Source organism: Suricata suricatta, chromosome 5 (genome assembly GCF_006229205.1).
Source record: "Suricata suricatta isolate VVHF042 chromosome 5, meerkat_22Aug2017_6uvM2_HiC, whole genome shotgun sequence".
Taxonomy (NCBI): Eukaryota; Metazoa; Chordata; class Mammalia; order Carnivora; family Herpestidae; genus Suricata; species Suricata suricatta.
In genome coordinates this window covers 86,211,793-86,228,059 of record NC_043704.1, presented here as the reverse complement: position 1 = coordinate 86,228,059, position 16,267 = coordinate 86,211,793, and the positions used below count along the sequence as shown (strand labels likewise).

The 16,267-nt window shown below is 41.7% G+C and overlaps 1 protein-coding gene across 1 annotated transcript in view; it reads left to right on the top strand.

Moving 5' to 3' along the window:
* The window catches only part of USP13 (ubiquitin specific peptidase 13), a 120,422-nt gene that overhangs the window by 79,596 nt on the left and 24,559 nt on the right, over positions 1-16,267 (top strand). Inside the window, exons 11-16 of the mRNA XM_029939833.1 lie at positions 338-463; positions 1,929-2,082; positions 4,249-4,423; positions 11,128-11,216; positions 13,767-13,889; positions 15,661-15,687. Coding sequence (XP_029795693.1) covers positions 338-463; positions 1,929-2,082; positions 4,249-4,423; positions 11,128-11,216; positions 13,767-13,889; positions 15,661-15,687 — 694 coding nt within the window. The remainder of the gene's footprint in view (positions 1-337; positions 464-1,928; positions 2,083-4,248; positions 4,424-11,127; positions 11,217-13,766; positions 13,890-15,660; positions 15,688-16,267) is intronic.

Sequence of the window (16,267 nt, the reverse complement as noted above, 5' to 3'; positions counted from 1 at the left end):
GAGAGACTATTGAATACTGAAAATGAACTGAGGGTTGAAGGGGAAGGGGGAGGGGGAAGAGGTGGTGGTGATGGAGGAGGGCACTTGTGGGGAAGAGCACTGGGTGTTGTATGGAAACCAATTTGACAATAAGCTATTAAAACAAAAAAGAAAGTGGAGGTGTTTATCCTGTGTTTGGTTAGTGTGGTGCCTGCTGCATATGAAACGTCTGGCGGATGGTGGGCTCTAGTTTCTCACCTGCAAACCGGGACTAATGGTCATCCCCTACCCTGCTGGCCGCTCGGTGCTGTGAATGTCTGGGAAAGCATTGTGAACTGGTTTTACGTTTACATCTCAGCCTCAACAGAACGGGATCTCTCCACGCATGTTTAAGGCCTTCGTAAGCAAGAGCCACCCGGAATTCTCCTCCAACAGACAGCAGGATGCCCAGGAGTTCTTCTTGCACCTGGTGAATCTAGTAGAGGTGAGTAAGGCACTCTTCCAAACTGCTTGAGGCGTCGTAAGAAGTGTGCCCAGCCCCCGGGTGCAGCCCGCTGTGGCGTCGGCGGGACGCCCACCCCCAGCCCCTTTCCTGAATCTCTCACTGTGCAGGCTGGCGTGGCCCCGGCATAAGGTTTGCTCTGCCCAGCCCGTTTGGCATAGTTGCTTCTCAGTGCCTGTTTTCTAGCACTTCTGGATCTCCCTGTTCTCCTTTAATTTGTACTTCTAGGAGTGTTTGTCCGTTGTTTCATCCACAGGTCTTCTGGTCTCCATGACAGAGCTCCTGAAGAGGCCAGTGTGGTACTTGGTGTCCTTGTGCCACCACTCACTCACACATTGCTCACAGCAGAGTCAAATCACATCAATTTTATGGCTTTTCAAAGCTACTGAGAATTTGTGATTAAAGTCTTTTCTCTCTTAAAAACAACTACTTGTTTCCCTGATTACAAACATGTTCTTTTGGAAAATATAAAAAGGCAGAAAGAAAATAAAAATCACCTGTGAAAACAGCCCCTACAAACAACCAGGACTAACATTTCCATGTCTGACCCACCAGTCACTTTCTGGGTGCATTTTTATTAAGACTTCACACCCACTGGGACCTGAGCTCACGATCTTGGGATCAAGACCTGAGCCGAGATCAAGAGTCAGATGCTTAACCAACTGAGCCGCCCAGGTGCCTCTCTGGGTGCATTTACTAATTCTCTCCATGCTGTTTTTATAAGTATTGTTTTCTTTTAAAAAATTTTTTTAATGTTTATTTATTTTTGATAGAGACAGAGACAGGGTGTGAGCAGGGGAAGGGCAGGGAGAAAGGGAGACAGAATCTGAAGCAGGCTCTGAGCTGTCAGCACAGAGCCCCATGCAGGGCTCAAACTCAAAAACTGTGAGATCATGACCTAAGTAAACCGATGTCAGATGCTTAACTGACTGAGCCACCCAGGCGCCCCTATAAGCATTGTTTTCTACTTAACTTGAAGGGTCGTAAGAAGTGTGAACGTTTTGCCACATCGTTATATATTTGGATGTAGCAAGATTTCTTTTTTATTTGTATATAATTTATACAAATGCATTTACACGATCATATTATATGTGCCTTAGTTTTTCCAGGGCAGTCCTTTATCCCCTGCCTGGCCCTGGTCTTTAGTATGGCTCCCTCACACCCCCTTCTTCTGGTTCCATGTAGGTTAGTCCCTCTCTCATAACTGTTCATGGCTGCGTAATGTTAATTTATATGATGAACTACAGTTAACTTAACCAGTCCCCCATTTTTGCACGTTAGAGAAATGCCAGTGTTTTGTTATGCATGTACTCTAGGTGAACTGCCATGCTTAGAGGGAATGCTTAGTAATGAATCTTTATACCAGATTGATACTCTGTTTTGTGTCAGGTTTTATTTATGGCTCAATAGTCCTAAATTTACTAACCGGATATGATCTAATCCTCAGAGAAACCGCATTGGCTCAGAAAACCCAAGTGATGTTTTTCGGTTTTTGGTGGAAGAACGTATTCAGTGCTGTCAGACCCGGAAAGTCCGCTACACGGAGAGAGTGGATTACCTGATGCAGTTACCTGTGGCCATGGAGGCAGCGACCAACAAGGGTAATGGTTCCAAAGTAGGAAACTAGCAGTGTGCTTTCTCATACGTGAAAACCCTCGAATTGGAGAGGAAGAATACGGTTTAGTCACTGCCAAGTTGCGTCAGGAGTAGACCCAGCTCAGATGGTGTCTGGTTTGCACGTCTCTTTTCCTGTTTCCTCAGTCCCCATGTGATTTCTTGTGGAAGAGTCCAATGCATCCCAGGTTTTTGTTGGAGGGATTACGGATAGAACCTATTTTAGTGCCTATAAATTTGACCACCTGGGTGGCTTGGAGTCAGCTTAATTTGGTGGAACATTATTTGTAATTACAAACGTGGAAAATTCTTTTAACATTAGCACTCATGAGTTGTGCTGTTAGTTCTGAGGGAAATGATCAGAACTGCATTCTCTTTATTTTTTTGGGGGGGGGGCACAAGTGAGTGAGGGGCAGAGAGAGAGGGAGAGAGAGAGAGAAGCGGCTCACCCAAAGTAGGGCTTGAACTGACCTGATGTGGGACTCAAACTAATGAACCATGAGATCATGAGCTGAGTTGAAGTCAGATGCTTAACCTATTGAACCACCTACACGCCCCAGAACTACATTTTTTGATGTGAGACATTCTGGCAGAGAGCTCTTGAAATCATCCAGCTTTGGCCTCTGAGTATTGAAGATGCCTTCTGTGGAAGATGAAGTGGGGCAGGGCCCTTGTAGGAGCGAGGCCTTTTAGAAGAGTCTTTGGACTTAGGAAGCAGGAAGAGGGTGGAGGAACCGTGGCCAGGCTGGGGTCTCAGGAGATGTTTTCTTTAGTCTGTCTATCTGGGTCTACCCAGGCAGAATAGAGGAATGGTATTTGTTAGAATTAACATTTAGAAGCATAAGAAGGCAAAATATCTACTATGTTACTTATGTCCTATGAACTGGTCATTTCTGTGAAGGTCAACAACTCACTGGGTGGCCTTTTTCCCTTTTTGGGGGGAGGGGGAAGGTCAGTTTGTTGTGCTAATGAGGATTATGATGATTTTAAGATGAAAAGATTTCCATTTTCTATAAGCTCCTGCAGCTTTGGACCAGTTTTTAAATTCTTATCCATTATGTAAGGTAAGAAGGGAGAGGGTTCTGTGGTTTGTTTCCTTTTTAGAAAAAGGCTTGATTGCTTTCTCTTGCTGGCCTTGGGGATATACTGCTCAGTTCTGTGATCCTCTGTAACTCCCTATGTATGATTTATAAGTAGTTACTTTTTTTTCAGAAAGGAGATACATAATTTAGTCTCGAAATTGATTGCTGGGAACACCTAATGCTGGCATCCTAGATATAAGTACATCATAAACTGATTGTGGACTGGGCAATGAATTTTAAACCCATGCTCAGATGTGCCTAAGAAAACACATAGGTGCATAAGGGTGCTTAAAAACTGATAATTCAGGAGTGACTTTTTTTTGGTCAATGAAAGGAATTCCCAAAAAGGTTCTTCCAAAATTGTATAACATTTTGACTTATAGGCAGTTTTCAAGAGCAGATCTGCTGACTCTTGGGAAGTTGATGATGTGCTATTTTCTTTTTCCCTTGGTATTTTGATTGTTTGAGCAGGAATAGTGTCAAAGCCTTTCCAGGCTGGTGGCTCTGCTATCTGAGGTGGTAGGTAACCTCAACCTGAAGCTGTCTGGGCAGCCTTGGTTAGAATCACGGGCTGTGTGCAGTAGAGGATGGTGGTCCCTATAGTTCATCTTGCTCCGTGGTCCACACCCTCCATGATCTCTAATCAAAATGAAGAGATGATTCTAGGCCTCTTTCAGTGTGAAATTCTCTGGCATGAAGACTTTGTGATTGGAAGGTGGCATTTAGGTAATCCAGCCTTGACCTCTGGACGAATGAAAGGCCAGGTTCCTGCATCATTTACATCACGCGTGAGGGCAGAACCCCGACCTGGGCTGGAGTTCACAGATCCCTCCTGTCAGTCTCAAAGAGGATCAGGAAAACAAATCTGAATGGCTTATGTAGCGTGTCAGTGCCACTTTAAAGACAGCTCGAGAACAGCCTTTCATCAGGCTTTTCTGGATCCCTGAAGGCCAACAAGTAGGCAGTCTTGCCCCAGCCCAGAAGCCTTCAGGAAGATTGGACAAAGCGGGTGTTCTTCACTTCAAGAAGGTAAGAGTGAGTACAAGGTCATTCATGTGCTCTGTTACTCAGATGAACTGATTGCCTATGAATTAACGAGAAGGGAAGCAGAAGCAAACAGAAGACCCCTTCCTGAGTTGGTTCGTGCCAAGATACCATTTAGTGCCTGCCTTCAGGCCTTTTCTGAACCAGAAAATGTAGATGACTTCTGGAGCAGTGCCCTACAAGCAAAGTCTGCGGGTGTGAAGTAAGTGTGTGTATGTGTGCACCTGTGTGTGTGTTCTTGTATAGTGGTGGGGGGAGAGGGGGGCCCTTGAGAGGTGGGGACTGGATGGGGGAGAGGAAGCAGGCACTGTGTGAGTCTGTGCATGCTTGCTCACAGGTAGCGAGATGGGATTATGATTCATACAACCCTAATTATAGAGCTCACTGCGTGAGACCTGTCCAATAAAACAGGCTCATAAGTTATATTATGTGCTAGGGAGGGGATGCCTTTTTTTTTTTTAAGGAAGCTTGTGGTTTATCCTCTATTAGGAATTTCTTTTTTCCAAGAGGATGTAGCCAAGAACCCCAACAACCCCCTACCCTAACCCCATGGCAAGAATGATATAAATGAAGAAATTATGGAAATACTCATGACAGTCTTCAATATTTAAGCTCCACTATGATATATTTTAATTCTGAAGTTGAAAATTTGGCTTAGAACTTGGTGACCAGGGCTCTCAGTGTATTTCAGAGTGGACATTGGACTCCTGCTCATCGTTCAAATGAGCTGCTCAGGACTTAGAAGATGTTTGGTTTCCACATTGTGTGCCTCATTGTCAGGTACATAAGTGTTTTTTTCCCCTGCACTTGACACCTTAATTGACTTTATACAGTCAAGTGTATAAAGTATTCATGGTCATATAAAATGAAGGGTGGTCTGGAAATTTAGTTCTGGGAACTTTACTTCTTTTAGATATTCTTTTTTTTCAAGTTTATTTTATTTTTAAGAGAGAGAGACAGAGCATGAGCAGGGGAGGGACAGAGATAGAGGGAGACTCAGATCTGAAGCATTCTTCAGTTTCTGAGTCATCAGCACGGAGCCCGATGCGGGGCTCAAACCCATGAGCTGTGAGATCATGACCTCACGAGCCAAAGTCGGATGCTTAACTGACTGAGCCACCCAGGCACCCCACTCCTTTTAGACTTTCTTTGACTATCTGTCCTCCTGACAAACATGGAGCTCTGTCTAGTTGATGAAGGGGGAGTGAAGGCTGAAGAGCTGCTGCTGGATGTTTTATCACCTCAAGTAGCAGTCAAGCCTAAGTCATCTAGTCTCTGGAACAGCCAACCCTGGGATTCCTCTGTTTCAGATGACTGACTTCTTAGGTTAAAAATGGGGAAGCACAGAGATTTATTTCAAAAAGTTAAGCAAAGCCATATTTTCTTAAAATAATTTTTTAAAATGTTGTTCATATCCAAATGAGGTTAATAAGAGTCTCTTCCATTATCAGTTATTCATTGTGAAGTACGTTTTTATCCTGGGATTGCTCCGTTAGAGGGTCTGTGTGGCATGGCATGGTGTGGTGTGTGTGTGTGTGTGTGTGTGTGTGTGTGTGTGTGTGTTCATGTGTGTCCTTGAAGAGAAGCATTGATGAGTTGGTGTGTTGAATGTGTGAAATTTACTTCATTGTAGCTTGGAGACATCATTGGGCAGTTAGAGATCTACACGCTATCTTAGTGGTCAACCCAATTTTTAAAATTATTTTCCCCCCAGCTTTATTGAGACATATTGATACATATTCAAATATAGTAACATTATATAAGTTCAAGTTATACGACATAATGATTTTATTTCATTTTTTGCTTTAATTATTGACACTAGATGGAAGATTTCTCCAACAGTGATCCTGTTGTCTTTGTGCTTTAATTCTGTTTGTGAATGGGATATAGAAGTGATCAGGGGACCTGGCCACCTAGAAAGTCTTCAGATCAGATGTTAGCTGCAGAGCTGTTCTTCATATACCTGTCTGCTTGGCTACCCTTTTCTGTTCTTCAGAAAAGTAGTCTTGTGTCTTTCAAGTGCAAGGTATGACATACTTTCCGGGTCTGTAGGAAGGAGTCCTCTCATCGCTTGGAAAGGCCCGTTGTTAAAATGGAGTTGGGAGGCATTAGCTTTCCGGAGACAGGCTCTCACTCCAGGGCGAGTGATCAGGAGATCTAGATCCTTCTCCTGCGTGCACTTCCCAGCTTATGTTCTATCCCAGGGCATAGTCACCACCCAATGTCCTCTGTCATCCATGGTGGAAGAATGATGCTTGCTTACTGGCTTTTTCCTCAAATGCTACACAATATTTAGTTGTAGGCAGTGCTAACATGAGTCTCCAGAGGAGGCGTTTCTGCTTTTTCTAATCCTTAACAGTAATATTAAATGTGTTTTTCCCTTTTCTCTGCTTTTACATACATACATGCTCTTGTTGTTTTATGTATAAGAAAAAAATTAATACTGGATGTATCCAGTTATTAATAATTGAAAACTGGTCTTTGTGGAAAAGGGGAAGACAATGTTTTAGGTTATAAAGCAGCTACCATTTTTTGTCCATTTATTATTCCAGGTCATGTATTAAGCACTTAACCATCAATTATCATTTTTCCTCTTGGTACTACTGTGAAGTAGGAGCTATTATTCTCCCCATTTTATGGATGAAGAGATAAAAGGAGAAGTAATTGTCCAGTAAGTGGCAGACCTGGAATTCATTCAGATCTATTGAGTTCAAAGTTTAAACTCTTGATCCATCTGTTATATAGGATCCCATAACCCTTAACACCTTCGCTTATGTTTATATCCTTGTGTCCCTTCTCTATAGCCTTGCATATTCCTTATTACACCGTATCATGTTTCAAGTATTCATTTTGGGGGAACCAGTTCAATAGATTTCTAAAAGATTTTCTTTTCTTTTTCTTATTTCTAGCAATATAGACACGATTTCCCTGCTTATGTTAATTTAGCGCCTTGCATTTTTCCTATATTAGACCCCAGAGACTCAAAGGCCAGAAAGAGGCAAAAAATGTCCTTTTTATAGATCTTCAGTCAGGATAGACCGGAATAAAGAGGCTTCCTTCAAAAAGTCCTGAGTGGACAGTCTCTGGGAAGAATATTAGCGTTTGGACATTAAATTCGCCTAGCAAGTATTATTATTGTTCACCTGGAATATTTTAGTCAGTGACTTGAACAAGATCTGCTTCCTGCCTTTAAGTAGCTCACAAATTAAGGGTCAATAGGGAGAGGTTTTGTGTGGACTTTTATCATTTATGAAGAAGAAAGCACAGTGTGGGGTACCGGAATGCAAGCTTTGGATGGACAGGCAGTGTTTGAATCCCCAGTGTAGAACTTACTGATATGTGACCTTGGCCAAGTGACCTTGGCCACCTCCCTAAGCTCCTGTTTCCTTATCTGTAGACCAAGATAATAATACTACTTTCTTCCTAGGGTTGAGGTGAAGGTTAAGGCATGATAAACTCTGCAGAGTGCTTTGTGTAGTGCCTCACATGCTGTAATCGTTGTTACTGTTGTTTTTATCTTTCATTTCCTTTTTTTTCCTTTGCCTTCGGTTGTACAGTTTGTGGCCGATTGTCATATTTTCAACATAGTTAATGGAAAGGATAGAATTGTATTTTTTTAGTTGCTAGGTTTTTAATACAGTGGACAATCTTAATTTCACAGAGACAGCTTATATTTTTTCTTATTAAGGCTTTCATAGTGTTTTTGCCTTGATTATAATTAGCAAACAATTGATAAACTTTAAACATTGATAATAGGTTGTCAGTGGACCATACAACAGTTGTGTCGGGCACAATTTTAAGCACTTTGTGTCCTGATTTAGTCTCCATAGCAGTTTCTTGAGGTAAATTTGCTGTGTGTCTACCTAGATCTTTTTGAATGATTTACAGTCTAATGGTCTTTATTAAATACATCACTTTTCAAGAAAAATTTTAATTTCTAGGAATTAATTTTAGGAATAAAGGAATGAGTGGTCCATAATTTACACCTTTGCTAGATTTAACTAACAAACGTGATGTCCAAAAGCTGCAATTAATGAATGCAAATTACTTATTTAAAAAAAATTTTTAATGCTTATTTTTGAGAAAGAGAGATAAAGAGTGAGCAAGGGTGGGGCAGAGAGAGAGGGAGACGCAGAATTGGAAGCAGGGTCCAGGCTCTGAACTCACGAACCACGAGATTGTGACCTGAGCCAAAGTCGGACGCTCAACCAACTGAGCCACCCAGGCGCCCTCAAATTACTGATTTTGAGATTATTTACAACAAATATATATTGAGCAGTTACTATCTGTGTGATTCAAGCTGAGACCCTATAGAGGCTACAAAGATGAATATATAGCACACTTACCTAACAAGGCAAATATAACGTGGGCTCATCTAATTTGATTTCTGGTACTCTTAGGTTGGTAGTTACCCCCAACAAAGGGATGTATTAAATTACCACACCTCCCCCACCACACCCCAGGCTCCAGTTCCCTGCCCTGCCCATGGTATCACCAGCTAATTTATTCACCCAGAGCAATTGTAAGAGTCTTGGGGCTTCTCAACCACATTTTGGAAATAACTGATTCACTGATGACTTTTGGCTGTTACACGCTTTCCAGCTTTTAAGTTGATGTGGTAAGAGGAGGACGTCAGAGAGGTGACATTTTTACATTAGTTGAAAATTCTGGAGCTGGAGTTTGTTGTATTTTGGTGAAATTAGGACTTGGCTATATTCAAGTAAGAATGATGTTTATTGCTGCTTCTCAGAAGGTAGGAAAACCTAATTAGAGATAATATTATAATTTCTGGAGAATGAACTAGGATAACAATAGAAAAGTTCCTTAGGATGGTTAGGCTTCTGTTTTTTTTTTTTTTTAAAACTTCGCTACATTATTGCCTGTACCCTCTACCATCCTGGTGATAGTACAGAGAGGTTAAGTGACTTGCCTGGGGCAAAAAAAACAGGTCAGTGACAGGCCAACTCTGTGTTCTAGGTCTTTCATTACAAAACAATCATGCTGATTCCTTGGGTATACATAGTGTATGTTCTAGTGTGCCAAGTGCTTTCATATCATTTTATGAACATTGCATAGCCCTGGCAAGTAGATATTATTAATAAATCTGTTTTGTAAGTGTGAAAATGGAGCCTCAGTGAGGGTCAGTGATTTGTCACATTGGAGTGAATTAAATAGCATATCCTAGACCCAAATCCACATCTTCTTGACCCTTTTTTTGAATAGTGCTTTGTTCCTATGTTGTGGCTTTTCTTCTACACTAGGGGGCAGCAATGCATTTGTATTTGCTTTCTGAATTCTGGGCCAGTGCTTTTCAGGTAGAAGAAGGCAATGACTTAGATATGAAAAGTAGGATTTGTGGAGACAGTGTGCAAGACTCTTATTTTACGAGATACTTATAGTATCTGTCTACAGATTAGTTTCTTTTTTACATAACCTACTATATCCACATTGGCCCTCATATAGAAATGGTGGTTAGAAACAAGACGATAAATGTGGAGACAATGAGCTGGAACTGGGTCTTGAAATTGGTGTAGTCGGTGAGTCGTCTGCGTGAAATTGTCAAACCAAAGTCCAGACAATCCGGAAAGTTTGAAGGGAAACTCAAGATATTGACCCTATGCATTAATTTAAAAATTTAAGGTCAGATTTAGATATTTTAGATACTTATGATGTATATACAGTTATATACATGTAGATGTATGTATATCTTTTGGATCTACATGACCATGGATTTTAGATACAGTAGTATTTTAATGAGGCTTTGGCATTTCCAGCAGTCCACCTCAACTAAAGTTCCAATAAACCCTCCTTATGCCAACTTTGTGCTGTAAGGTAGTGATTCTTTGTGCGAGCAGAGTTAGGGGCATGTCAGGATTGCTTGTAGAGCTTTTCTTTTCTTTTTTTTTTTTTTCTTTTTTTAAAATATAACTTTTTCTGTTTTTCTTTTTAAATTTTTAAAAAGTTTATTATTTTTGAGAGAGACAGAGTGTGAGTGGAGGAGGGGCAGAGAGACAGGGAGACACAGAATCTGAAGCAGGCTCCAGGCTCTGAGCTGTCAGCACAGAGCCCGACATGGGGCTCGAACACAAGAACTGTGAGATCACGACCTGAGCCAAAGTCAGATGCTTAACCAACTGAGCCACCCAGGTGCCCCAACTTGCAGAGCTTTTCAAACTCTATGTACAAACACATAGTGCACACATGCCTACACATTCTGGCAGATAATAAACACACACACACACACACACACACACACACACACACACACAAACACACACACATACACGTTTGGTCCTGAACAACATAGGTTTGAATTATGTGGGTCCAGTGGGTTCTTTACAGCACAATGCTATATTTTCTCTGGCTTATTTATATGGTAAGAATACAGTATATGATACATATAACATAGAAATATGTTTGACTCTGTTATTGGTAAGGCTTCTGGTCAGCAGCAGACTATTAGTAAAGTTTTTTGGAGGTCAAAAGTTATATGTGGAGTTTTGACTACAGAAGGTTCAGCACCCCAACCTCTGCATTATTCAAGGGTACTAAACTGTACCAAATTCTAGCAAGGGTTTTAGAAAAAAAAAGTCTACAGTTGAAAAGTACTTTTCAGAAATACAAAATGCCACAGCAAAGTAAAAGTATAATTTTGCACCATGCTCCAAGTCACTCTCTAGGGACAAGATTCTCCTGCGTTAAACATTTTCTCCTTGGGAAAGGCCAGGACACGTGACTGGTTGCGGGTGAGTGTGTGTCTGCTTGTGTTGTTTGCATGTCTGATCTCCTCAGCACAGTCACTGACCCTGCCAGGTGTGCCTCCGACAAAGCTTTGGATGCATCATGAACTATAATCATGGTTCTTATTGCCTTGTTTCATTGACCTAATCCTCTTGTGTTTCCCAGAACATCTCGCTTTGCCTCATTCCCTGAATACTTGGTAGTGCAGATAAAGAAGTTCACTTTTGGTCTTGACTGGGTTCCCAAAAAATTTGGTAGGTATCTTTTGCATGCTTTTGCTTAAAACATCAAATTAGCCATTAAAAAATAAAATGGCGTGTGAAAAGGCCCATCTGGTTGGCTGTCAGAAAGAGTTCCATTTCATTCTTTTTCCATCGTCTTCACCTTTCTCCTTTGAGTTACGGTATATGATATGCACTCATATTAAAATTATCACCTGCTACCCCCCTCTCTAATGATGCGTTCTGGAATGACTGGATTCTAAGAGTGAAAATGGGATCTCCACATTATCAAATAAACAATGCTTTCCAAACTTTAATGTGCATACTAATTATCTGGGATCTTGGCAAAATGCAGGTGCTAATTCAGCAGGTCTGGGGTGGGACCTGGGATTCTTTATTTCTAACAAGCTCCCAGGTGGTATGATGCTGCCGGTGCTGCTGATCCAGAGACCACAGTTGGAGGTGCAAGGGATTGAAGATACATGCTCCTTTTATTATTTCTCCTCTGCCTCCAAAGCAGGCAAGCATGGCTGATGACAGTCACTTAAATCATACAAATTTTATCAATAACATAATGAGATAGATACATTAAAAAGTCAAAAAAGGGATTTAATTTTGCCTTACTTCAGCTTTTTCTTGCTAATTTCAAAAGCCTTTGTTAGAGGTTAGTTTTCTAGACAATGTATAAGAACATTTCTCCATCATCTTGATCCAACATCAAGGTGTTACTAGGTTGTCCTCAGTGCCACGGAAGGATAAACAAACAGTTTTACTCTGTCGTTTCTTAAGCACGTAGCTCAGACTGTTGGCCAGTCTTAAGGTTTTTATGTTTTTGAGTGCTGAAAAAATAACTCGGGTCTTATACTGGCTAATTAAGCACTCGTCTGCTCATCTGAAGGAAGTAGGTAAAAAGAGTGTAAAATTGGCAGGACCGAATTCCTTGGAGGAAGGAAGGAAGGCGCTCGCCGCGTGACATTATGCAGGGCCGTGACTGATTCTGCGGCAGATCTTCGATTTTCCTGGTGGAATGATTTTGTGGGCAGGATGTTCATCACTCAGCCTTTCCTCTGTGGACCTGAGAAGTACCTGAGAGAGAAAAGTGCTTTCTTCTGAAGGCTTTCAACTGCTTTGGAAACAGCTTTCTTATTTTTCTTTGTCCTGAGAATTTCTGTAAAGGATAAAACATTCAGATCAGATTTCATAGACTTGCTAAATTTAAAGGAGCCTCAAAGCTTTAATGAACCTGAGTTTTTCTGTCGAGGAACAATTGTATTGACTTTTTTCGTCAGACGTTATGTTTGTTTTTGCTGTCCCCTGAGATTGAAAACAAATTTTTTATTATTTAAAATTTTTTTTAATGTTTATTTATTATTGAGAGACAGAGCATATGTGGGGGAGGGGCAGAGAGAGGGGAAGACACAGAACCTGAAGCAGGCTCCAGGCTCTGAGCTGTCAGCCCAGAGCCCGATGCAGGGCCCAAACTCACAAACCATGAGATCATGACCTGAGCCAAAGCCAGATGCTTAACCGACTGAGCCACCCAGGCGCCCCCCAATTTTTTTTGACTAAGCTTTTTCTTTAGGTTGTTGTATAAAAATAGGATTTATGTATCTGACATTGTAACTGAGGATAGTATTTTCAGGTTCTGTCTGCTAACCTAAGAGACTTATCCCACACCAACATTGGGACCCATTTTTCATTATTATCATATCTGAATATAACACTAAATCTCAGCAGGCTGTTTAGGCTGATAAATTTTGTATTTGAATAAGTCAGCACAATAACAACTCACCTGAGCAGTTAAAAAAATACCCCAAGCCTAATACACTTGAGAGAGTCAATTTATTTGTTTAAAACTTCATTCTTTATTACCTTGGTTAGAATGATCGCAGTGCCTGTCATGATCTGAGAAAAGGCATAATCTAGGGGCTGCAAACTCAATGCCTAATAAGCAAAGGAGATCTGGTAAATGAAAGAAGTACATTGGATATAAAAAATGTGTAGCCTAGCTATCTTGGTCTTTCTTGGGTATTTCCAGTTTGGATAAAGACATGGCTCAGAAAAACATTTCTTTGCCAGAAGAATCAGCATAGCACAAATATGATGCTGAGGGTCAGTAGGGAGCAGCGGGGTCTGCGGCAGGTACGTATTGTCTAGAGCGGAAGCTGAACATGAGCCCCAGGCAGTTAGTACCATTTGAGAATATGCTACAGCTTTCTGTTTTTCAAAACAAGCTGGATATGTGGATATTTAAATGGGATCTTCTGATTTAAAAATTGGAATTTGTTGCCAACATTGTAAGAACATTCAATAGAAAGTGTCTGGGCCACAAATGGTCGTTGGGCTCCCAGTTTGCGACCTCTGACTTGTTCAGTGTGAAATGTTCTGTACTTTCCCCCTGCTTCTCCAATAACTCTAACTAGGCTCGGTGAATTTACTGGCCCAGTGATCTACTCCAGAGAACTGAAAAGCATCCCTTAGCTCTGCTTAGACACATGCACGTAAGAGTTAGAGGTGCTGGTTTTAGGGAGGTGACTGTGGGTTTTTGGAGAGCTGGTGAGTGTAATCTCTCTAATTTTGCAGATGTTTCTATTGATATGCCAGACCTACTTGATATCAACCATCTCCGAGCCAGGGGATTGCAGCCAGGAGAGGAGGAACTTCCGGACATCAGCCCTCCTATCGTCATTCCTGATGACTCAAAAGGTGCCATCTTCTGCCAGGAGGATGTTCTTTCACTGTCTCCCTGCCCTACCCCTCAATGAGGAGTCTCTCTCTTCCACCATCTGTTGCCCCTTGACCTCTTCCTGTGTTGTAACCCACCACAGGCATACAGTAGTGAGGCCTGGCTGCAACTGTACACTTAAAGTAGACACGGAGGAGGCACAGACCCGTCATGAGTAATTGAAGTGGACTTGCAGAAATCACTGGACAGAGGGCAGCAAATCTCCAGTTTTTGGGTTATGTTGCCTCTGGCTTCCCCTGCCTCTCCTTCCTCCAGATGGGCTATAATGAAGAGAAGGAGTGTGTTTTCAGTGGGCTTTGAGTTTTGAGGAGCTGTGTCCCCTTGGGAGTACCTTTGGACAACCAGAAGGGGAAATTCAATAGTGTGTGTTGTTTTTAAAAACCCTAGGGGCTCCTGGATGGCTCAGTCAGTTGAGCGTCCAACTTCGGCTCAGGTCATGATCTTGCATTTGTGGGTTCGAGCCCCATGTTGGGCTCTGTGCTGACTGCTCAGAGCTTGGAGTCTGTCTTCAGATTCTGTATCTCCCTCTCTCTCTGACCCTCCCATGCTCATGTTGTCTCTCTCTCTCTCAAAAAAATAAAACATTAAAAAAAAAAAGACCACATTTTACCTCCCCAGCTTTGTCACTGCTTCATACAAGGGAGCAATTGGCTCTGTGAAGGCTAAATTTTTATTTAGAATACCTAACTTTAAAAAATGTTTTTTATTACTGAGAGAGAGAGAGGCCACATGAGTGAGGAAGGGGCAGGGAGAGACGGAGATACAGAATTTGAAACAGACTCTGGGCTCTGAGCAGTCAGCACAGAGCCCAACGTGGGGCTCAAACTCACAAACCATGAAATCATGACCTGAGCCGAAGTCGGATACCAACTGACTGAGCCACCCAGGTGCCCCTACAATACTTAACTTTCTAAGGGAAGAGAACATACAGAAAATAATTGCTTCACCTTTGTGGATCCAAGGAGAGTGGCAAAAAATCTTGGTTTCATTGTTAGCTTGGTTACTGATGATATCAGTTTTATTTGCTCACCTATTTATTTACTTTTCACCTTTTAAATCAGTTAATTAGATGAATTAATAGTAATAGAGCACTCTGGGCCCCTCTATCAAAGGTTTTTCATTAGTTGAATATTATTGGTGACTAAGTTCAGGTGCAAAAGAAGGGCAAGATGAATCCAGGAGGAGCAAGATCATATTCAAGATAGGCATCTATGTTCCATTATTCTCTACTGCTAAGTCAATTGCTAAATGGTAGAGTATGGAGAGTAGAAAAGGGACCTCTCTGTGGCACAGTCTGGGTTATGTGGCACAGGTAGTCCATTCAAGAGGCCAGAGAGCAGAGATCAGTATGAGCATCAGAGAAGAACAATATGGTTTAGTTCATTAGCACCGCTTCTGCTTTCTCTGATGTTCCTAACAGAGTCCTTAGTTTGTAATTAGACAGAATTCTTAGAAATACAGGGAGACAAATTATTTCATTCATTAAGGTGATACCCAGAGCATCATGTTTTATCTGATTGAAATGCCTGAAACCTGTTCATTTTCACTCTCTACTGTAATGTCATGTTGTACAGGCTTGGCAGTGTGTGTTGGGGGGAGCTGAGGGGTTGACAACAGTGTGGGATCCCTAAGGTCAAGGGATTAGAGAGTGCCCTGCATGAACTCTTTTTCTTTCTCTAAAACTTGTTGCCAGACTTTGGTCTCATTTCTTCCCTCTCCTTTAATTTCCAGATCGCCTGATGAACCAACTGATAGACCGTATGTATCTCTCAAAATTTTTCTCAGTTGTCCTACAATTGTCATGAGTATGACATTTGTCGGTGGGAATTCACTAAGGGGGCATGATTCTCTACATGTGTATGTGTGCAGCTTCTCCTGGGTGGGAATGATTCTTCATGTGCAAGTTGAGTTACCAACAAATGTAAACCGGGGACAGGTGATTAAATGGCTCTGTAGCTCAGAAGAGTGATCCTCAGCATGAAAGCCAGCCTGCCCTGGATTGGAAAGCTGGCCCTGCCATTTATGACTGTGCAACCGAGAAAAATTTACTTAACTTCTCTGAGCCTCAGTTTCTTCAGGTGTGAAGGTGGGCTAATGATGCCATTTCTTCCCACTCTGGCTGTAATTAGAGCTCTAGGGCAATGATGGCATTGTGGCCAGGCATTTTTTCCACCCCCGCTGCTGGATGGGACATGGCTGTATTAATTATTACTCTCAAGGTTACTAGTGTCATTGGGTCATATTAATTTTGTAGACTTTTAGTTCCTTAATCCTGTGGGAGTTGATACTCTTGGTTTTCTGAAAAGAACATAGAAGCTATAATGAATATTTGGAGATT